General features: G+C 36.3%; 1 protein-coding gene across 3 annotated transcripts; it reads right to left on the reverse strand.

The window, feature by feature from the left end:
* Positions 1 to 24,454, reverse strand: LOC121419377 (splicing factor 1-like). Of its 3 annotated transcripts, XM_041613817.1 has the most exons (14): positions 24,056 to 24,450; positions 22,345 to 22,506; positions 18,969 to 19,044; positions 12,882 to 13,034; positions 12,408 to 12,497; positions 11,482 to 11,665; positions 10,374 to 10,492; positions 9,344 to 9,539; positions 8,598 to 8,807; positions 7,575 to 7,989; positions 6,859 to 6,972; positions 5,526 to 5,627; positions 2,105 to 2,182; positions 5 to 516 (listed from the first exon to the last, which is right to left on the reverse strand). In XM_041613817.1, the coding sequence occupies exons 1-14, from the start codon at positions 24,312 to 24,314 to the stop codon at positions 140 to 142; spliced, it is 2,535 nt and encodes an 844-aa protein (XP_041469751.1). In that variant the 5' UTR covers positions 24,315 to 24,450; the 3' UTR covers positions 5 to 139. The 3 variants fall into 3 exon arrangements, with proteins under 3 accessions (XP_041469771.1, XP_041469751.1, XP_041469761.1); XM_041613837.1 differs by lacking the exon at positions 18,969 to 19,044 and having other exon boundaries at positions 1 to 516; positions 24,056 to 24,454; XM_041613827.1 differs by lacking the exon at positions 5,526 to 5,627 and having other exon boundaries at positions 6 to 516; positions 24,056 to 24,449.
* Between the last annotated feature and the right edge of the window lie 515 nt (positions 24,455 to 24,969).

Raw genomic sequence — 24,969 nt, forward strand, 5'->3', positions numbered from 1 at the left:
TCAAGGACGCTAGAGAATGATGTAGATGATAGATGGACGCTGCATGTAAAACAAAATGGTCGAGTATTTCAATCTTCAAATGACCTTTTGGATGATAAAGCAGACCACCTTAGTATTAAATGGAGTAATGCTCAGATGCTCAACTTGAAGGAGGCGGGGGTGGGGGAGGGGCATTCAGGTGAGGAGGGGGTACTGCAGGGGGTGGTGCAACATCAGACAAACCACCCTGCTGGAATGGCAAGGGGGGCATCGGGGGCTGCATGTGGGGAGGTGGCACCCCCATAGGGGGCATTCCTGGCAAAGAGGGAGGGGGGACCGGTTGGGGTGGTGGTGGAGGCATTGCTTGCGCCCACTGTGGAGGTGTAGGTTGGCCTGCCGTACTTGAAGAGACTCCTCCTCCGCCAGCTGCAGCTGCCGCTGCTGCAGCAGCTGCTGTATAGGCTTGTAGCCAGGGTGGCAGGGCTGGTGATGAGCTGCTAGCTGAACTGACTGGAGGAGCATTGGCTGCAGCTGCAGCTAAAAAAAAAAGAAAAATGATACACATATTTAAAGGGTTTAAATCAAAAGGTTAAAATGCATTTTTGAGTACTCAATTTGCATCAGCGTAAAAAGGTAGCATTTTTAAATTCTTGCATTGGTAGAAAATTCATATCACCTAAAAAACAGTCCAGTAGAACTCATCATCATTCCAGCATAAGCATAAAATAAAGTGCTGTAAATAATAGGTGAGGGGATATTGATATGAAATCAGGTTGACGCCACTTTGGCACCCATGAGTATTTTTTGAATTAAGAGTTAAATCCATGCCCACTTTCAAGTTGATAATTACATAGGGAAATGCAATTTATGTGTATACATAATACATTTAGCATCAAACCAAAGCCAATTTCATGTAAAAGGTAAATATTAACAAACTGAAAATAACTAAGAACTTTCAGTCACAAAGGGTCAAATTCAAGGCCATATGAGATGATTAACTATAATATTGATCATGCCCACTAACTGAAAAACAATAAAGAACAACATGTCATGTTTGGTATCGAACAAAAGCATATAACAAAATCAGAAATGATTGTTAAAAGAGCACTTGAAATATTTATCACCTCGAATTCATGTTCATGTTTTTGTTTGAAAAAATATTGGTCAAATAGAGTACATGTACTTGACCCTTAAAGCCATTGAATAGAAACTGAATTAAAAACACAAAAGATAATAGATAATTTGTGGATTTTTAGACTATGGTCGCCGCTTTGGATGCCGTCTTGGATTTCCAGGTACCCTTAAGTGCATAAAGCACTCTAACTTGTATCAAAAGGTCTTTTTACCCCCTAGGCCATGGAATATGCACCAAATAGGATGTGAAGTGTGGATGAATGAGTTGTGTCTATTCTCATCTTATGGTGGCCATCTTGGACCCCATCTTGAAAATAACCACTTTCCCTGGGTGTGGATCTTGGTAGACTTTCAGTATGGAATTCCGGAGGTCAAGTAGTACCAAAATACTGTTGAAAAGCTTTTTGCTGCATTTTCTTAAAGTGGAGGGGTCACATAATATCATTTCTCTACGATTATTAGCCTAAAAAGTGGGGCGGCTTAAAGCGTTAATTAAAAAAAAATGCTCAAGGGAGCCAAAGAAACATCAACCTGATTTTGAATTAGTATTCCTACAACTACATGTATCATTTCCAGCAAAAAAATATTGCATTTGTACCCCACTTTACGCAATTCTTGTATAGATCTCTTTCTATTCAAGAAATGTTGCAAGTTGTGTCATAACTCTACCATTAAGCTTTCTCTCAAATAATACAAAGATTAAAACAACCCACTGACGATATTCCTATCAATGAAGGAAGAAACAATTAGCCATATTTCATGCTATTGCCCCCAATTTAAGAAATTATTTTCTCTTAATGAATTCAAGACAGAAAACAGCAAAAGTTTGTACACTGGGTCTGATTTCTCTCTCTCTCTCTCTCTCTATATATATATATATACATATACAATAGCACGTATATATTCAATATAAACAAAAACAAAAGCACAGTGGTCTTGAACAATGAGCAGATAGAAGGATTGAATGTTTGAATTGTAATGTGAGTCTTACCTGCAGCAAGCTGTTGCCATGGTACTGGAGGAGATGGCTTGGTTGTGGATGTAGTAGTCTCAGTTGTTGTAGCAGTAGCTGAAGTGAAAAATGAACACAATAAATCAATTTAAGTATGCTACATGTATATACAATCCCAGAATAACAAAGAATCATTTGATCTGGGGAATCTTGATTTTAACACATGTAAAATTTAAATCTACTCTCCAATTTTTTTTCTAGGTAAAACATTCAAATCATTGAAACAAGAGTATACAGAGTTTAAAAGACATACAGATTGCCAGGATATCTTTGCCTGATTAAAGATTAAGGCTAATCACGTGTGCTCCAATTGGGTCATGTGTGAACTACCAGTGTGAACCCTTTATTTTTGTACCAACATGTACAACAATTGTGCAGCAAAAAAAAATAATAAAGAAAATATGCAGTTTGTTCCATCCATGCTTTAGGAGGAGCACACATACAGCATGCATTTCACCTTTTTGCTGTGCTATAGCAGTGATGTCATCACCCAGGGAGTGGAAATTGTGCACTTTTCGTACGGGATTGAAATGAATCCAATGACCGGGGTAATAATATGCTGTAAAGTGCTTTGAGCCATTCTGGGAAAAGCGCTATATAAAAATTGGCTATTATTATTATCATCACAGAAATTGCCAGCCTTGTATTGACTTTGGGTTTATTGAAAAATGAAAATCATTAATTCTTGTTCACTTTTTCTGCCACATAATTATGCTGTTAACCCATTTTATTAAATGAATAATGCACAGACCTGTGTTTGCGATATTAGTGACTTTGAACGCACTTTGGGTATTTACAATGCTGTGGGAGAGCAATTGGCAAGCCTTGTGCTTTCATTGTAATCTAAATACCTTTACGTAATTCCCATGGCAATAATGCACTCACATCTGTTGATTATTTGTACAAGAAAGTCACTTTCACAACATATGGCAAACATTATAGTTAGCCAATAGGAAAGTGCACATTTGATCAAAACATCACACATAAGACAGCTTAATTGAAATATTTTAAGCAAAAATAAAATTAAAAATAAAAATCACAGAGAAACAGAGGGGGTAATCAATAAGAAAATGTTTAATACAAATACATTGTAGTATTAATAATGAAGCTTAATCATTCATATTGTTAAAAGATAGTCAGAAGTTCAAATTCGGAAGACCAAAAAAGAAAAAAAAGCAAACATTCTTATCAAGCCTGGATTAAAGAAAAACATTTTTTACAAGAAAATAATATTGGAGTGACAGTAGTCCAGTAGATATTTTCATACACGGAAAAGTACAAGTTTTTTTGTTGTTGTTGATTTGTGTTCTAGATGGTATTGTAAATTCAGCTTGGTTGCCACCTTGGCAACTTGAGCAAATTTTTTTAATTAGCCTAATTAGCATAGTCATCTAATTAGCATATAATATGTAATATCCTACTACTCTTAAACCAGAAAGACTGAAAACATAAATGATACCAATTTCCTAAGGGTTTCTGTGACGAGGAATTATTTCATGACAATAGCTTTTATTTTTAAGTAATGTAATCATCGTAATTAGCCTAATGAGCTAATGAGCATCTAAGTGTGATGTATAGTATTTGTGAATGTCTATCCAGAAAATCCCCAAAACATATATATTACAATCTTTCTAGAGTTTTCTATGACAAGGAATTCCTTTATGACACTGTTTTCCATTTTAACCAATGTAAAAAAAAAAAAAAAACTTGTACTTTTCCAGGTCTTGTACATGCCTTATGAGACCATCTACTGGACTACAGAAAGACATGGATGAATACATATTACATCAAGGTAAAAAATAAAGCATAAATAGTATCAACAAAATAATAAAGTCATAACAGCATCAGAAATAACAAAGATAATGCACAAGCATCTGCCATCTTTTAAAAAAAAATACATAAACTAGGTTCCAAAAGAGACTGATCAAACTTTACAAGGGGACTGCACAAATTCCACTCGGTTAAAATGAATAATCACACAGCCACACACGAACCCCCCTGGGGATGTCCCTGTAAGCAGGGATAATCTGAACATGGCAAGTGTCTGTGTGTATCTCACTCAACCACGCATAGATAACACTGTGTTCAGATTATCCCCCGCTTACCGGGACATCCTCTGGATCTGTATGTGGGTGCTGTTGTTCCAGTCATTTGAAATAACTTCCTGTAGATTCTTTGTGATTGAGTCACTCATTTAGAAATGCCTGTGAAGGACATGTGTAATAAACTGGGAAGTTTGTTTAATCCCTCTCATTTTCATTGGTCTGTCTTTTTGCGAGTTTGTGACTTTGGATTCTGAAACCAATTGGTGTGAGGGGCTATAGTCCAACCAATTATTCACACAGACCTGTGATTGAACCAATTATTGACATGTGCTTAGTCAAGATCATTGAAGCTAGCATGTGTAAAAATATTCTTCGTTTTGACCGAACTCGTAGAATTTGTACAGTGCTCTTTTAAAGTTTGATCCGTTTCTTTAGGAATCCAGTTTATTTTCATCCAAAACAATTTACAGGTAAAAAGAAGGAATCAAAGACACTAAAACCACTTTAAGCAAAGGATATCCCGATTTTATATCACCCTAATATTTTTCGTGTTTAAGCATCTTCAAAAAGAAACTGACGGGGAGGCAGCATGCACAAGATTTGCTCACTAATCTCAGGTATGTACATGGATAGGGCATTGAGACATGGTGCAGCCTGCATGAATAATGCCACAAACATACGTTAACTCTTCATCTTCTTCAAAGGAGCACTTTCTGATGGCAAGAAGGCTGCCAGCCAAACAAAGGCATCAGTTAATTGAAAAACTCGTAATCACTATTAAACACCTTGATACAAAAGAGATTGGAAATTGTATGTTTGGGCTGGGCTTCAATTTGAAAAACCTCATTTAGAACTTAAATTCAAATAGGTGAAAATTCATCATTTTCACCACAGCAAATAGGGTGTCCAAAATGGGCTTTATGTGAACCATGGCATGGGCGGATCCAGGATTTTCCAAAAGGAAGGGGGAGGCACATTTTCCCAGAGGAAAAATTTGACAAAAAAAAAGGTCTTCACTTTAAAAAGGGGGGTTGGGCACATTTTTGTTTTAATGGCATTTTTACATTACAAATTTTAATTGTGCTTCTCAAAGGGGTTGGGTACAGGCCAGCTTTGCCCCCTCCCCCCTGGATCCACCTGTGAACAATGGTATTGTCGTTCTAAGTCAATTTAACAAAAAAAAATATTTGTGTCACTACATAACATGAGATTCGCAAAATATGGATAAAATTTAAAACTACAGGCATCGGGAGCTACAAGATGTGCGAATTGATTGAAAATGGCGTTGAGCAGCAGCAGCATTAACAATGAGCTATCCATGTATTTATCAGAGATGAATGATCAATGGAGCTAACCTGTCGCTGCCTGCTGAGGCTGCGAGAGGGCTAGGGCCTGCTGTAGGATGGCCTGGGACTGCCATGGAGGCTGAGATGGGGGAGACGTCCCTACCCCTTGGCCTGTAAACCAAGCATATAGGCAGGCAGCAGATCTAAGTAAGGCGGCCATCCAAGCATGAAATTCACTACATAATCCTTATTATTTTCCGGCATAAAAGGCTAGGGGGCGTTGCAAGAAAATATTTGCAATCAATTGCAAATATTCTGTTGCGATTGATCAATCAACGTTAGTTATAGCAAATCAGATTAAACTTCTTGTTTCAAGGAGCGATTAGCAATCAATCAAATTTGCAATTAACTGCAAAACAATCGAGTGATTTAGGGACCAAAAATAGACTTGAAATTGATCACAAGTTTCTTGCAACACCCTTTTAGAATTCTAACATTGACAAAACTCAGATTTGTATTCCTTCACTCACCACTCGATCCTACAGCACTCATAAACCATCTCAAACCCCCATACGAAATAACCTTCAAGTAAGAGATTTTATTTTTCCTACTCATCACAATTTAGTTATTCTTATACCCCTGATAGTGTCATTGAAAGGCCTCAGAATTAATTTCATCTTCAAACATTAAATTCACTACATAATCCTTAATATTTTCCAGCATAAAAGGCTCTTAGAATTCTAACATTGACAAAACTCAGATTCGTATTCCTTCACTCACCACTAGATCCTACAGCACTCAAAAACCATCTCAAACCCCCATACAAGATAGCCTTCAAGTAAGAGCTGTATTTTCATCTTTGCTACTAATCACAATATAGTTATCCTTATATCCCTGATAGTAAGTGACATTGAAAGGCCTTAGAATCAGTTTCATCTTCAAAGTTGATATGTTTGAGTTTAGAATTTGATAAGAATATAATTGACTTCAAATCTGGGAAAAATGTAAAAGATTACTACATTTTTTTTAATTTCTTTATCTCTAACTCTTGAATAAGAAGAGTAGTCATACTTATACATGTGTACTTTTACTTATTGAACAGTCCATATATAGAAACACTAACAGATAAAATAATAAAAGTCAACAAGTAAAACTAACTCATTAAAGCACTATTGCCAATAAGAATTCATCACCTCATAAATAAATATATTACATTTCGCAACAATACGTTCACTTATATAGTGTTTTATATCAATAAAAGAACACTAATAATGGGAATGCCATTGTCACCAATAATTTCATAGTCTACCATTGAATTTGCATTGTGATCAAATAAAATTTTGACCAATGACACACTGATTTGCTACAAAAAAAAAAGAGAGGAAAATATTCAATGACTTACTTGATGACGAAATCTGCCATGGAGCACTAGTGGGGGGTTGTGGAGGCGGCTCGCTGCTGGGTGGGGGAGGGGGTGGGGCAACTAGAAGGGATGGGGGAGGAACCGGCGCTGGAGCTAGAATGAAAATTTTTGAAAGAACAAAAATCTTCATTTAATGTTGGATCAAAGAAATTAAGCTTCATATTCATTAGATATTAAAAAATAAACAATTCAATAAATTCACAAGGTGGTTAACGAACCACAGATCTTGCCTGATTTTGCAATCAAAGAAATATGCAACATGATCATTTGACTCCTACATGACCATTGACCCCATCTTCAACAACACATGTAATATTACCCAAGGATCAGATGTACCAAGAATAAACATAATTGATGCAGAAATAAAGAAATGACACAAAGGTGAACAAAAACTTGAATATTTTGTAACAAACTAGCAGACCAGCAGGAAAAGTGATCATCAGGTCTCTACCGAACTTTGTTCAGGCACGACAACAAAAATGAAATCAAGAAGAGGGGTTCGCCAAAATTCTCAAAAGATATATCTATTTCAAATCCTTTGACCTAGTAAGGTAATGATAGCACTTGCATCTCTCTTTAAGTATTTATTACCTGGCAATGCTTCAGTAATGATATATAATTGATATCAACGTGATCAAACATAATTCATATATGTATTACTTAAAGTGGGAAATGAAAATAGTGTTGTGTCTCACCTGGTGCTGATGAATTAGGGGAACCAGAAGATGGAGGTCCACCGTGAAACGCCCACGGGGGCAGCTGAGATCTTCCACGAGGTGGAGGGGGCATCATTGGGTTGAATCCACCAGGAGGAGGGGGTCCAGGGGGTCCTTGGCCCATATGAGAAGGCATCATATTCGGAGGCATGCCACCAGGTCCAACTGGAGGGGGTCTATTCATCAGTGGGGGTCGGGGTGGACCCATGAACGGGGGCTGGTTGTGATGGGGTGGAGGTCCGCTGCTAGAGGGCGGTGGAGGGCCTTGATGGGGGAGAGGAGGAGGAGGGGGGCCCTGGCCCAGAGGAGGCCGCTGTGCAGGGCCAGAGTTAAGCAGGGATGGTGGCTTGTTCTGACTGCGGTTGTTCCAAGGTAAGTTCAGGTTCTGACCCATCTGATGGAAGAAAAATAACATTCATTACTCTTAGTTTAGATTCAATTAACTGTTTTACAATACATTAGTTATTATGCAAAATCTGGATGGTATAACCTGGAAATTTTATTTTCTCAACCCAAATCATGTAATACGCCTTTTTCAACTCATCATAAAAGAATATTTGTAAGCATTTGAGCCAAAATGGCACTCCTAGCACTGCACAATTATCCCAGCTTTAGCATAATAACAATTGTCAGTTCTTCTATGGCGCATAACACATTATGAATGACGTCTCTATGCGCTTCTAAAGGACTTGGATATTATCACCCCGGCTGTAGCTCAAGCAGCCTTTCCAGCGCTCAGCATTTCAAGGAATAAATTCCTGCCAGGTACCCATTCACCTCACCAATGTGGATAAATTTCTTGCTAATGGAAACTACGCCATGGCTGGAATTTGAACCCACAACCCCCTGTTTCAAATTCCAGAGACTAATCCACCGGGCCACAATGCCCCACATAGCATAGCTATTATAAAGTGCTTTATAAAGAAATCAGACGTGCAATACCAGATTACCTTGCACAAAATCAATAAGACAATTTAGCAAAAGATAGCGGGATGTACTCACCAGAGGGGGAGGGTGATCCTGGTTGTTGCCCTGTCCACCACCTGGGGGCATCATCAAAGGGCGATTGGGTGGAGCCGATGAGATAGGGGGTGTGGGGTGTCTAGGACCACTAGGCGGCCCGCCCAAACTGACCTTTGGTGGTGGTGGTGGTCCTCCTCCTCCACCACCTGGCAAAGGACCTTCACCAAGCTCAGCCATGAGAGAAAGGTACTGGAAGGAATATGGAATCAATAGGAGATGAGATGAATGAACTGCATGAATATATGAATATATCAGTACACATAATTTCTAAAACAATGTTAATTGAATGCACTAAGGTATCAGTGTTGGGTGCCTTTGAATATGTCTTGGCCTTGAAGTGTTTCACTCATGTATAATATAGCACACGAAACAGATACAGTCGGAGTTCAGAAGAATTGTATTTCATTTAAATGAATCCTGATGTCCTATTCTCATGCAAAAATCGTACGAAACCGGATAAAATCCCAATGGTTGGCAGCTCTATAAACAGTTGAATTGAAGTTTTGATTACAAATAATAGTGAATGTAATCCAATACAAGAAAATCAATAATGAAAAAAAATCAGCAGTACAATCAAGTAACAAGCTTTGCATTACAGGGCCATGATAATCATTCAGCAGATAATTATTGTCAATTCATACAAATACCTATGAAGCTGTCTGAAATCGTAAAAAAAAATCATAAAAAAACACTGAAATCTGAAAACATGCAAATCCGATTCTTACCTCCGAGTCCATCTTAGCCTTGTCCGCTGAGTTGACGATAGGTTGGGCAAGGGGGCGGTCTCCGATGGCCTTCTCCCTGCAATCTGCAGCTATGTGACCGGCTGAGCCACAGAGAGAGCATAAGATGTTGTTGGTGATATTCTGCTTCTCTGTACACTGCCAGGTACGATGCTCTGTGGACCCACAGTTGGAGCACCTACAGAGTACAAGAATTATACCATGAAAGTAAAGAACCAACACAGAAAGATAAACAAGGCAAAAGCAATTTTGTGTCTGGCCCACTAATGAAAATAACCAGAAATATCGTGATTTGCGAGGGCACGCAAGAGAATTATATCGAAACTTCATTGTGAAATGACTGGGATGGAATAACACTTGTCATAAGAGCCTTGCATGTAAACTTTAATGTTGACCTGAAAATGACCTTTGACCTTACCATGTGACCTCTGACTGCAGCATAACATGCAGGTCGCCTTAGTACATCTACCATCCAAGTTTTGTTAAAAAGTAACTTACGGTTGCGGAGTTAGGTGTCATAAGAGAGTCTTGCATGTAAATCTTAACATTGACCTCAAAATGACCTTTGACCTAACCATGTGACCTCCAACTGCAGCATAATATGCAGATCCTCCAAGTCCATCTACCATCCAAGTTTGGTTGAAAAGTGACTTACGGTTGCGGAGTTAGGTGTCATAAGAGAGTCTTGCATGTAAACTTTAATGTTGACCTGAAATGACCTTTGACCTTACCATGTGACCTCTGACTGCAGCATAACATGCAAGTCCCCAAAGTCCATCTACCATCCAAGTTTGGTTGAAAAGCAACTTACGGTTGTGGAGTTATGTATCATTACAAGTTTGTGACGGACGCAGGACAGACACCGGACGACATTTGGATCCCTAAGTCTCGCCTTCACCTCTGGTGGGCGAGACAAAAAAGGTAATCTTATCAGGTCACTGTACATGCCCAATCACTCGTTATATAAATCTCAATTAAACTGTTTTTCAATTGTTCAATTGAATTAGAATACCTGAGCATATCTTCATCCCTGAGTGTACCATTCAGCCGCGCAAGCTCTCTCAACTGCATCCTTCTGAGATCATTCTGACCCTCGGGTGTTTCAATACCTTGTTTTATGATCTCTTGAATCTGTGGGCGATAAATGAATAACACATTGTACATGTGAAAACGGCTTCAAACATTCAACAAACTTATCACATTATCAATATTTAAAATATCAGTAATGACCATCTCACGGGAATGCTAAATTACAAGCCACATGTACTTCTGAAATCCTAAAATTTGGTTGGCCCGGCGAACATTTTGTTATTGATTTGTGGCATCTGTAATTGATTATGGGATTACGAAACGGGTTCTGTTGTTATAATTACAAAGGCCCAAATTCACAAAGGTGGTTTATGCAGATCTCCAGTATAAATTAAGCTTATTTTACTGCGTGTATTAAAAAATGTCCAATGCTGATGTGCGCTTTTGTCACAGTGCACCAAATTGACCCCTGATGCCGTGGTTATCCATGCTATTTTATTCAGAAGCCCACTGTTTTGAATTGATAGGTTCACTCTTCAAACAGTGGACTCATGAATAAAATAGCATATCTAACCATGGTAACATGCATCAATTTGGCGCACTTTGACAAAAGCCAATCAGCATTGTACATTTTTCATACATGCGTCCGATACTTGCTAAATGAAGCATAATTTATACAGGAAATCTGCATAAACTATGGAATCAACCGTGGGTTTTCAAAACCACCTTTGTGAACTCGGGCCAAAAAGTCAAGTTTAGCAGTTTCTTAATGGTTTCATAGTATTAATTATTTCATATCTAGTTCCAGTGGATCATCAGAGAGGACTCTGTCTGTTGAAAATAAACGGATCATGGAGCCTTCATATCAAAACAACCCAACCTTAATACCCCTCTCTTATGACAAACTTAGGGACAGTAATTTTCTGTTTTAACGGTAAATAAAACTGAAATAATTCTATTTCGTTCTCATACTTTTCATGTAAAAATTCATTAATAATTTCAATTTTTAGATCAAGTTGAAACGCGAATTAAGACCATTTTTTGAAACGGAAAATCACTGTCTCTGCAAACTACATGGGAGTAGGGCTCACCTGAATGACTGCCTTCTTGACACTCTCAGCATTGTTGGCTGTGACAAGGGCATGGAGAGGTTCATCTTCTCCTGGTAAAGGCTGGCCATCTTTACGCCCAACCTTGCCCTCTTTCACTGATCCCTTGCCGCGGATCATGATCTTGGTGGTCGTATCTTTCTCAAGTTTCTTCAAGGTGTTACCTCTGAGAAAGAAAAAAAAATATAAAGGAAAGAACAATAAAAATAATCATAAAACACAGTTCTTATATAACACATATCATATCATAAAATCCCTATGAGCATCTCCAAGACTTGGATATTATAACTCTAGCCTCATCCCCACTGCCCTTTACAGCACACAAGCATTTCAAAGAATGACGCCTTCAAGGTCTTATTTACAAGGTCTCAATTTTTTAAAGGTGAAAAAATTGGTATAATTCCGCCAAAATTGGAATGGATGGCAGGTATGAAAACACAAGATGCTTTGGATTTTGTACACAAATTCACGTTTTTAAGCAATTTGGGTCTGACATGCACTTACGAAATGTTGCATAGTTTTGGTGTCCCCAAGGGTCGCAATTTTGGTCTCAAAAGTTGCGTGAGCCTCAAAGTAAAAAATCACTAAGTAGCGAGATCAAAATATTTTATACTGCAGACTAATTACGAAAAATGTCGAACAAAAATTTCAATTTTGTGTTTTTCAAAAGATAACTAAAAATTAAAATATGTAAAAAGAGTAAAACGGAAAAATTAACTGTTTTCTGTTTTTTCCACATTTTATTTTTTAATAAAAATATTGAAAAATTACTGTTTTTCTGTTTTAAATCTAAATAATAGAATCAATTTTCACTCGGAATTTTGTTTTTTCCGTTTCGAAATCAGAAAAACTATTCATCCATACCTTGATTACGATGCCTTGTACTACCTGGAAAAAGACAAACTTACCGAGGTCCGATGAGTAAGCCAACAAAGTTAATTTCTGGATGCTGATCCTGGGGTATCATGACCCGATCACTCACTCTCTGGACAGGTGGCCTGCAAATAGTACACGATCAATATCTGTCATCAATATTCTATATGGTAACAGCTATGTTAACTCAAAAAGCCTAATTGGTAGTCGTTTGAAAATTAGTTGAGACCACTTGCAAGCTTTACTTGAAATATTTGAAAATAATGCATTAAATTCATTTTCAGTAAATCTAGTTTGCAAGAAACCAACCAGCTACTGATTGCAGATTTGCAATTCACTGCAAGACTTATGGTTGGTTTTGGGATTAATACATGTACTTACATACCAGTAAGTTGTAAATAAACTGAGTTCCAAAAGAAACTGATCAAAATTTTCACAAGGGCACTGCACACATTCTACTTACTCAGTCAAAATGAACAAAAGATGGTCGCTTTTTGGTGAAAACTTACTTGTAATCTGCAGGAGGTTTGTACTCTGGATTCAAAGAGAGTGCTTCCTGGATCATCTTGTGACGATCCTCCTCTAACTTCTTGCGCATCCGATAGTCCCTGGTGTTGAGACGCTTGCCCTCATGGTTATAGATAGGCTCAGGTGAAGGTGACCTTCAGGATCAAAAGAGAAGACAAGAGGCATGATAACCTCATAGCTCCATCAACAAGACTTGAAATTGAAGAAGAGTTAAGCTTGCTGCAACTGAACATCCATTTATCACCCCATTTTGAAGAAATATTTTAAGTTGCATTCAGAAAGCTCTTACCAACTGCTAAATCTTAGATATTGAAGTTTTGAATCATAATGTAATAATATGAGTGCTAAAATAAAAATTCCAGTCAATTGTCAGCCTCTTTGTTGGAGTGAAAGCGAATTGATTTCTCATTAATTACAATGTCATAGCAATCTTGCCATCCTCCACAGTTTGAAGCCAACTTACACTTCACTCCAACGACAAAGTTTGTGGTAATGCAGACCCTTTCTAGCATTACACAAAATTTCAAATAAGATGATTTTACTTGTTCCATATTTTCATGCGAAATTAATTTGTTAAAAAAATAGGGTCGCATCAGATCCTGCAATGTGCATCAGGCTTGTCAATTTATCAATAAAACTCTTTAGCCCGAATTCTAAAAGGGTGGCTAACTTAGCCCGGGCTAAATTTAGCCCACTGGGCTAACTATCCCCCGTGGGCTAAGTTAGCCCACTGATTTGGCCTGGGGCTCAGGGCAGGCTAAATTTATGATGTCAAATGACGATTTAGCTCATGACTTAGCCCGAGCTAACTTAGCCCAGCTTCAAGAAATGCAAAATTTAGCCCAGAGGGCTAAATGACGCGATTTAGCCCATGGGCTAAGTTAGCCACCTTTCGAGAAATTGGGCCTCTGAGTTTTCAGGTCCTGTTCATAAAACTCACATTACAAACATATACTAACTAATAACATACATGGAATTCCAAAGTTAATCGTCCATTTTCATTCTAATGGATTATTTTAAATACAGTCCGACCTCTCTCATCCAGATCTCTCTATTATCCGGACGCACACTTGCCGAGATTTTTTCATTTTTTTCAAAATCTAGTACGTGAGGAAATGACATTTCAATCTAAACTCCAAATTCCTACACAAACTCACTCTGATTACATGAATTTTCCAATATAATCTACCTACAATCATTATTTTGTATGAAAATATCAAATTACCGAATTTTCCAGTAAATCAGGGCACTGCGCAATTTTTTTTCAGGAAAAAACAACAACACATGTCTCGCTCAGGCTTCGTCTTGCATTACAGACAGCGCATTCTATCATATTTGAGCCTACAGTAAAGTATATCAATGGCTGACTTTGCGAAGCTACGATGATCCAATTTTCAAACTTAGTTTCATCGAGTCATTTTCTTTCTTTCTTTCGAGGTATGCTGGATGTATTCCTCATTCATTTCACCAGGTAAATTATCCAAGAGTTTTGGAAACCAATCGATTTCATTTCCGTAAATGCCTATAATTTGCACTGACAGCAGTGAAATACTGTCTGTGTACACCCACTACAATAGATTACATGTAGCTACCATTGGGGAGGCAGCTGCACGTATTAATACTGAGTATGTGTCTGCATAAGAGAGGTCGGACTGTACTGTAGAGAGAAGCCATAAAACATGATGCAATTGACCTTGAAATAAATAAAGCTAACATAAGAACTCAGTCTGTAGGTGTATCACAAACAATTCATTGTGGTAAAAAAAAAATCATTAAAAAGTGCATTCTTTGATGAAAAAAAATAGTTATTAGAATGGAAAGTATCCTTTAGTATCCTTCTTGACTAAAATTCAGATGTAATTAACAAATATGTACAATTCATCTAACCAAGCCCACAGTCTGTAAGAAAACACAAAATGGCTGATTTGTGGACAACTCTTCATTTGTTTTGTCCACATTTTTTTTCAGATTTTACCCATTATCTTTCAAATTGTATATTGCCTCGTTCTGAGCATAACACATGTCATGTAAAAATATAATTCACACCACATGTATGTCAAGGTCAGGAGGAGATGTTAAATAATGTAAAATACAGGGGAAAATCTGAAATTTTATGTACAAAACAAATGGAGGGATGTCCACAAAATAAGCCATTTTAAGGCATGTTTGGCAATTCGAGGATTCCCATAGAAAGTACAAGACTTTTTAAATGTCCATAACTTGCTTATTTCACAACCGATTTTGATGAAACTCATTTTAACTAGTTCCTCTTATTTAACTCTTTCTAATAAGATTGCTTTTCTTCTTGAGTTTTGGTTTCCTTTGAAATGAGATATGAACTAGTCTAATAGGACAAGGGGTTGGTGATCTACATCTTTTCGCTATCAACATTTAAAAAAAATGTAACTCTGCCATCCTTTGGGGGTACCAGTCCATGACATGTGACCTCAACATTAAAATCCTGAAAAACATACCATATCGACTTACACAACACACCCAGTTTTCATTTTGCAGTCTCACTAACAAGCAGACTTAAATCATTTTGATGAAGAAAAAATACTTATCATACATGTAAGGGGAAAAACAACAAGTTGCAAGAATTCCCTCCATAAAATGGAACCTTCATTTGAGCCTCCATTTTAAAAACCAAACCTGAACATGGCCATATTCAAATATTCTTCAAGTAAGTTCAAGATGAAAAAAGGGTTACTACATTAAATGAAAAAAAAAAGGTCAATGGGTATTTTCGTTAGAGCCTGATTTGGGGCAAATGACTAACTGACAGAAAATATAACTTCAGATTGTGATATGAAAAAACTCAGATCACGAAAAGAAATCCAGAATGAATAAGTACTGAAATTATGCAATATTCTCATTGGGACAGGAAGGAAAACAGAAGATGTGATTCATTAAGCTAATATCTATTTCATCATGATGTTGCATTGAGCAGAATAAGTTTTGATGTCCAGGTTGGTTGGGTGCAAAAAGACCAGGTCATCTTTCTGGCATGGCCCAAGGGAAATTCAGTTGGAAGCAGAGGTCAACCTTCTTTAATTGCTAGGCTATGAAATAAATCATTGCTCTCATCATAACATACATAACATTTTGTAAGAAAATACAATTTTCATTTGGAGGAAAAATGTAAGCAATCATTTGCATTATGGTTACAATAGTACCGGCAATGCAAACTTGCAAAATTCTGGGAGAAAACTTTGGTTAGGATTTAATCAGTTGTGAAAAATAGTAGTCTGCATTATAACTGTAATTGAAATGCAAACTTGTAAATCTCTAGGAGAAAATTTCGGTTAGGATTTAATCATTTGTGAAAAGAAATATGGGAAAAGATCATTATGATTTATGTGATTTGGAGAGAGACAATGAAATGGGTTAAATGCTTCCCTGACATACAGTATCATCCTATTTATGCTACACAAAAACATGAGATAGCATGCATTTAATAACTATTATATCTTTGCCAGCACATTAAAAAAATACCCGGCTGAGCACACATTTGTAAGGAAAAATAAACCTGTATTTCATCAAAGTTAAGAAAAAAGACTAGCTACAAATTTAAAACTAAAAGTGAATTACGATTATGGAAAATGCAAATCATATCAATACACGAAATTCCATCCTATATGTACATGTACTCGTAAAACTGACAACTTTAGATTGCCTGACATTGATCAGTTAATACAGGATAGAGACTTCAAAGACCTCTGTTTTCCACATACATGTATGCCAACTTGTTGTTATTTGGAGATATGTACAAAAACATGATAAAGCAGTTGTAAAAAGTGAACATCTGAGAAAAACACAAGTTTCCATGGAGAGAAAGCTTGGCAAACACTTGCTAAACACTGTGAAGAGGTTCGATGGGCAGATATGTTACTAAGGAATGCAGTTTCAGATTTTGCTTTGTTTTCAACATGTTCTTCATAAATTCTTTGAATTGTGCGTTTTTCACGAATTCCATTATTCTTTTTCTGTATTCCTTATGGCGGAATGCCAAAAAAAATGGGAACTTAAGATCAACAAAAATATTGATACATGTACTTGCAAAGAGGGGTGGGTCTTGACTCTTGAGAATTAACTTGAGCACATGGTTTCTGCAAGATGGTCCTTTTCCGAAAGTCATCAACAGCAAACTCAAAGTGTGTCATAGCTGCCAACATTATGCAACCAAAAAAGGGAATCATGATGGCCCCCCCCCCAAAAAAAAGGGAGGAATTTTCAACGAAACAAGGAATTGCTCAACACTACCCTCAAAACATAAAACCACTTGGAATTAGAAACTGTATAGGCTACAGTAATCCTCAGAACTGCATTTTTAAATACTGACACACAAATGACATTACATTCATCCAATTACCTAAACTTGTGTAACTTTTGTGAAATAGAGATCAACAAAATATGATTTTCTACTCTTTCAATGTTCTATTAATTTTCTTTTAGAAAATCGTATTAATTTAAAAAAATATATAATACCATAAGTTTGTTAAAATAATTTCTTGTAACATTTGTTTCCTTCAAAAATATTTGCCTACTCAGTGAAAACACACCTGCAGCCTGTTGCATAAAACTTTTTACCTGAGAAAACTCCGGTAAAAACTGAAAACTAAAGTTAGTCTGAGTTCTGCCATTGACTTTAACACAGGGCAAAAACTCGGGTAAAAAATATTTGTTTTCTCAGGTAAAAGTTTTATGCATCAGACCCCTTAAACATGTTCATTTCTCTTTGAAAAAAAGCGAAATGAATGTTAAAGCCTATTTTTAATGGTTAATGTTTACAGAAAAATCCACTTTAAAACCTTTGTCATTGTATGTACATGAAGGTCCAGGGTAGAAAATATTTTTTTTATTGTTTAGGACTTTAGGGGCTATTTTTCTTTTCTACATTGGGGCGATTGCAGAATTTGGGGGCTATTTCCTTCATTTTAAAGGACTGATTTTTAGGGGTAAACAGTTAATTGTGCAGTAAAAGCAAATATTATTTTTCTGCCACAGTTAGAATATTGATTTTTCTAAAAAAATCTTGAATATTGTTTGAAACAGATCTTGGGGCAACTCTAGAAAGAATGGTTACCCCAAATGAATTCCTTTTTGGGAAATTTTAGGAGTGATTTATATTTCCTACACTGTGTAGGTCAAATCTAGAGCTACTTGCATGTAGGAATATATGTCACTGAGGCTAAAATCAAGGTATATTTTAAGACTTTCAACTCTGTATACTAGTTGTTGGTAATACAGAGGCCATACTGACATTGTATAATGCCCCTCCACTATTCATATAATCACTCTTAGCTAATTGCATGTCAGTACAAAACACCCTGCATCTCACGGTCTCCCTGCGCAGGCCATAAGATGCACCTACAATATAATTGTGATTAGCAAAATTGAATGTACAGTTATTCTGGATCAGGATGGAAAGTAATCTTATTTGCTTGTACAATCCAATGCAATCACAATACAATCACAAAACATCATAAAATTGATGAGAAAGCAAAATGGACCTAATAAAATCATTTTTTTTAATCAAATATTCATGAAAATAATTTTCTAGTGTTTTTCAATAGGATGGGGTTAAATGAGTGGCAAAAAAAATAATGTAAAAAATCTAACCAGCAGAAGTCTACTTCTTGAATGCACAATGTATACTGTGGTTGAAAATGCAGTCTCTGGCAAAGATGGTCAGTCAAGAGACTCAGTGCCTGGTTTGAAAATAAACCTGGGCACTGTAACACAAAGGTTTGCGATGGATTAAGAGAGAAGGGTTCCAATTTCTTCCTTGTCAGTGTTTGGAACAAAATATATGGGATCTTGACAGGTATTTAGTGATGAACTGCAAACCTTTGTCAACAGAGCCCACGTATTCTTCAAAACCCATAACCCAACTGCACAAATATGTGTATCAAACATGAGCACAAGCCCACAAAATATGGTTTTCAAATTCAATTCGAAAAAAAAAATAGGGTATGAATGAAATTAATTACAATAGGGATTAGAGCAAAAGAAAAGAAGGAAATCAAATGAGAATGGAGTTACAGTTAATGAAGTCTTTGACAAACCTATCCTCCACATTGGGCGGCACACCAAGCTCTCCGGTTCGTAGTTTACGGCTCAATTCTTCAATCTGCAGATGTACTGTAGTGGGTAAAGTATGGTTAGAAAGGAGACAAAAGAGTGGGTCATACATGTTCATTTATAATTATGCAGTGAAAAATATTCAGGGCAAACTTGACGCTTGCTTTTTTTCATAAAAAAGGAGCATACAAGCAACCTTAATATACAAATACGATGATTTTTCTTTTTTCCTGTTAATACAAAATTTGGCAGTAATATAAAGTTAGTGGTCCTGTATTTTCATAAGGGTAGAGTCATTACAGGTTGCTGTTTTTTTTTTCCAGTGGAGGACCACTTAAAATAAAGAAATACAAAAATTAGTGTCACCAAAGCCAAAGTCTTTTTTTCTCAACTTGATCTATCGAAACTTTAAAATACTATATTTCCAAACCTTTAATCAAGCAAGCAAAGTTTGGAAAATAATAACCACTTTCACAGGATTTCTCTATATTCTTGTTTGAATTATCATCCTGTAGTGTTATACTCATGTTGCATGGGCACAGCCATGTTGTGTTTGCAACTCTTAGTTACTCCACAGCAGAATTTCTACAGATCGGAGTAACTAAAAACCTCAAACAGAACAAACAGACTGTGCCCAAGCACCGGGATTATAACGTTATGGGCAGACAATTTCAAGCAAGAAAACCTGATTAGAGTGTTGGCTGATTGAAGTTTGGAAATTAAAGTATTATATGAAAAGTTTTTCTATAGATCTAGATTCCGATCTAGAAATTCTGAAATGTTAGTCTTAATCTCAGTCCAATTTTTTAATGATTTTCTTTTTTTTTAGCAATCCATGACTGATGGCATTGGCATGATTATTAAAGTGAAACTTTATAGGATTATTCACCAATTCAATACACAGGAAATAAACTGATGTGTCATTTTCAGTGCAGTGATGAAAATGCAATCACTGCACTTACTGGCAAAATTAACGCCCTTACCCACTGTCAGTAATTGTCTCAAATTTTTTTCAAACACATTTTCACGATCATACATGCACAGTTAGAGGTCTGTTATTGGACTACAGCACATAGTAAAGGAAATTTCGGTGTCACACAGGCATCATTTTGTTGGAAAATCTACATTACTGTGTGTAAATTAACCTTATGACCTTGGCGCATTCGCATATAGGCCTGTGCTGTACCATCACAAGGATAATGGCTACAGCCTACAATTGGAATAACATGGATCCTGTTAAAAAAAAACTATTAAAGCGATTGTAGAATTGATTTAAATGATTGGTTGCACATCCTGATCAATGTAAAAAAAAATAAGTAAAAATGAAGACTGTGAAAATGCACAAATCTGTATATTATGGGGCCCAGATATCTGTATAAATTACTTCCCCTTTGAAGATTTTCCTGAAATTTCAATGAATAGTTTGGCAAGGAGACTGCCACTTGAACCGTAAACCCAAATTACATTGGAAGTTGCAGATAATTTTTAAGAAAAATGCCAACTGACATTTGGAATAGAAGGAAGTTAATTCATATATACACAGATTACATGGCAATCACAAAAAAAGGAACTAAGACTTCTCATTATAATGAAAGATGATAACTAGGTACATTGTACATAATATAAATTCAATAAATCAGCCACATTGAACTAGACTAATTTAAGCAAAAAAACAAATAAAAAACATAATTGATAGAAAGAAATTTATATCTACATGTGTATTTGAAAGTTAGCACAAAATACTTCTTACTAGAGGCTACTATTAAAATGCATGAGGAAAGAGAAAACAAAAGGGGAAAAGGGAAAGCATTCTTTTAAATATGAAAATATTTATAATATAAAAATATAAAATATTAAAAATTTGCATGTCACAATACTAAGACAGAATCGTTTATCTTTCAAAATTTTCTTCACAAATGAAAAGCAACTCAAAGTGACATATAAACAAATTTTGCAGCATAAAATGCAAATACATATAGATGGACTTTACCATTATTTGACATTCACATCCTTGCAAAATCTTCGAAAAACATTTGTTTAGCCAGGTAAGAACCAGGCTTAAGGATTGAGCATTTCATCAATCACTGTTGACGTTTTTTGAACTGAGGATTGAAGTAAAATTCTCATCAAATTTCCTTCAATGAGATAGTATTGTGTGAAGCCTGTTTTATGTATTGTTATTGATCTTACAAATACTGTAGACAATCAGGCATGAGTCATACCACTTTTTTTTCCGCCCAGGATTTTTCCAGCAGGGACCGGTGTACCGCCAAGATAAAATAATACATAGAAATTCTGTGTCACTAGACTATGCATATCTACCATATTGCAGGCCTTTATTTGCGCTATCTACATGTAGACCTACTATCAAAACTTGATACTCATTTCCAAACCTTAAATCAATAATAGAACCAATTAAACCAAGCAGGATTTCTACATTTTCTTGCTTAAATTTATCAGCTGGTAAAGTTATTATCCCAGTTGCATGGGTACAGCCACTTAGCTGTCGTCTGCTTTGTTTGCACTTTTATTTACTTCACTGCAGAATATTGATTGATCGCAATAAAAAACGGAACAAAATGGCTGCGCCCATGCAACTGGGATTATAACATTTTGGGCCGATAAAATCAAGCAAAAAAAAAAGGAAAAATCCTGCATCATATTATTTTCATAGCTCTACCTCAACTACTTGATATCATGTGAAAGTTTTCATAAACAGATCTACATCAGAAAATAAAGGCCTGAAGTGGTTGATATTCTGTCCTTGAGAACTCTCAATTTCTTATCTTTTTCTTTATGTTTTAGCAGTCCACCAGTCTGGAAGTAATTTCGCCGGTTACGAACAGCCTCAGGCGGGCACCAGTGGACCGCCCAGTTTGAATAAAGAATATCTATCACACACTGCATGCTTTTTATCAACGTATTATTTTACTTCTGAAAAAAAAGGCAAGAAAGCAAAGCTCATCCTTCCACTAGCTTCACATCTGAAAACCTGAAGCTGAACTAAATGGAAATTGTAAATTTGTGAGAAGAAAATTCATGTGTCAGTTAACTCACATTTATTTTAGTACACATGCTAAATAGCAAATACCAATTGAAAATGCATACAAGAACATGTGTATTATAACCTTTGAACAACTTAAGAGCAAAGACATTCACCAATTCAGAATGAAGATCAAAATAAATATCCAAGCTAACTTAAAAAGACCAGATTCTTATATCAAAGTCTTTCTTTGTTTTGCAGGGCAGTACTTATTATAGCAAAAGAAAAAATATAAAATATTTCAAACCAGGGTAAATAACATTGAAGATAAATATGAAATTTCATTAAAGCCAGAATAAAGTAAAAGGTATACTCACATAAGACTTGAGTTTCTTGTTCCTTTGACAGACCTGAAGGGATAACGGTAGCCACACCTGGTGCAGCCTTGACATCCTCTCCACCCCATCGACTCCGTTTGCGACGCTTAGAAGTCTCTGGTTGCTGCTGCATTGGCCAACTTGAAGATGCTTGCATCAGAGCTACATATACATTGATAAACACAGATACATGTATATACAAATTTGAAATTTGATTACAAATAATTATCATTATTATAATCTTTATTTATAATCAAGTTTCAAATGTTACTATTTGTTAAATAATTTTTTCGCGCAGCGGAATGATTGCAGGAAATGTTGAGGGGTTGATTCACCTCCCCCCCAGCCATTTTAGGATTAAATTTGACAAAAAAATTATGGAGCTAGTATGGAGTATGGTCCATAACGTTAGTTCCATTTTTTTTCTTTCAATTTTTTTATTTTTAGTGGAGGGCCGGGGCGCGAGGGGACATATGGAAGTCTTGCCTTTTAATTTTTGGGTAATATCAGGGTGACCAGACGTCCCGTATTTCCTGGGATCGTCCTGTATTTTGCTCCTTTGTCCCAGCGTCTTAACAAACCCTTCCCGGGAGTCCGGGACGCCTATTTGTCCTGTATTTCAGAATATTGAACAAAATAAAGTTAATACATTATAAAAAAAAAGGGTGAATTTTCATCAAATACCAACAGATGACGAAGCAGAGACAACAATAAAATTGATAACATATTATGGATTCTCAGATTACTGATTTGGAAATGTAATCGGAGGAACAAATTATTGAGTTTTTCTCTAATTGTTTCCAGCTTTCGTTTTGAGTCTTGTTTATGATGATCCGATGTTTCATCTGATTATTAAGTTGAAACTGTTTCACTTTGAATTTTATTCATTTCTAAAACACTTTTTTAAAATATATTTAAAATACAAAATATTATGATTTTTGTTAGATTGGTTTTGTTTGCTTAAACTTTTTTCCTCTTTCTTCGTCTGATCTATCCTTCCTGCCTGCCCTTTTTTGTTCCATCTACATGAATCTATTTCCTATCTTTCTTTCCTGATCCTTAGTCCTTACTCTGTTCATTTTTCTTTCTTTCCTTCCTTCTCCCTTCCGCTCATTTTTCTTTCTCTCCGCCCCCTCTTTTCTTCTCTCCTCCCTTCATTCTTTCTTCCTCCCTCTCTTTCCTCCTTTCTTTCATTCTTCATTCTATTTTTCCTATTATTTTTTTTCTTATTCTTTCTTTCCCTCCCTATTTTTTTTCTTTTAAAGAATGAAGGAAACAATTTTCTTTCCTCCTTTTTTCTTATTTTTCTTTTTTTTCTTTCCTCCTTTTTTGTCTTTCAACACATTCATCTTCCTTTCTTTCTATATTCAATTCAAATGACAGAAACCTTTTTTCTCTTTTCTTTCTTTCACCCTCCAGTTTTAACAATTTAAGTTTTTTTTTTACTTTTCTTTCATATTTTCTTTCTCTCCTTCATTCTCCTGTTCACCCTCCCTTCCAATTCTTTATTTTTTTCACAAGTCCAACTTAACTGCAAGTAACCCTAACTCACTGTCACTGACACTGTGTGTAGCCTTCTTTGTTGATCTCTTTTTTTTTCATCTCGTACACCGCGCCGGTACCATACGCATATTTTATTTTGTGAAATCTGGCCACCCTGCCCTGGGTAATATAGCTAAACATACCAACATACTAAAGTAAGCAGTCTTACGTTCAATGATTTGGCGCTGACCGGGCATTGTTAATGGGTGATGAGCGGCCGACACAGGCCCACCGGTAGCGGTACTCTGGGCCTGCGCTGGTCGGGCGGCAATCCCGGCGTGATCCCGTTTCAAGATGTTCGCAGTCACCCTCGCAGCTGCTTCGCGGGCAGCGTTCAACATCGAGTCATTTCCAGATGATTTTCCTCCTCCACTGAAGACTGGATGCAAAGCTCCCAGAGGAACACTGTTTGCACCTGTTCCTGCCATAATTGCTCAATTATTCTGTTCTCAGAGGTGAAAAATCACAAGAACAACGTTGGTTGAACACACAAATTTCACTTTCCAATATGGCGCTTTCAAGCTGTTAATTGCGTGAAGTTAGCGTACCAAAAATGCAGCCAAAAGTCGTGGGTTTTACTACGGCATCTTTAAAGGGCCAGAGAGAAATAAGATCCAAACTACATTCTGATCGAATTTGACAAGTTTGATAGTAAAAGGGGTTATATTCAGGCAGATGACACGTAGAGGCAGTTCAACTCCCCCCAAAGTGATCAAGCCCCCCCTCCAAATAAAAAAGATCACCACAAATATATATTAAAAAAATAGTTCCATCAGTCTATGTAATTATATAATCCATTTATCTATTTTCACCAAATTTAGTAAAAAGTAATTTTAGTATATACCAACACAGTGGCATAATCAGTGGGGCGTGGAGGGGGAGGGGGCATGATCCTGCATTTTGGTGCAAATTTATAGATTTACCATGAGATTATGGAATGCATGAAGTAGTTGTGTATTTTGTTATAATTGAAGTGATTTTTTATTGATAACATATATATATTTAGGTTGTAATTTTGGAAAAATATTCAAATCTTAAATTGTGAAACTCACTTTTTGTTCAATTATGGTGCAAATTACTGTT

This window comes from Lytechinus variegatus, chromosome 1 (assembly GCF_018143015.1).
Source record: "Lytechinus variegatus isolate NC3 chromosome 1, Lvar_3.0, whole genome shotgun sequence".
Classification (NCBI taxonomy): Eukaryota; Metazoa; Echinodermata; class Echinoidea; order Temnopleuroida; family Toxopneustidae; genus Lytechinus; species Lytechinus variegatus.

Coding starts and splice junctions, on each gene's coding strand:
- LOC121419377 (XM_041613817.1), bottom strand. CDS start 24,314: ATGGCAGGAACAGGTGCAAACAGTGTTCCTCTGGGAGCTTTGCATCCA. Junction 22,507..24,055: donor TCAGCGCCAAATCATTGAAC/GTAAGACTGCTT, acceptor ATGTATATGTAG/CTCTGATGCAAGCATCTTCA. Junction 9,540..10,373: donor AGGGATGAAGATATGCTCAG/GTATTCTAATTC, acceptor TGTACTCTGTAG/GTGCTCCAACTGTGGGTCCA.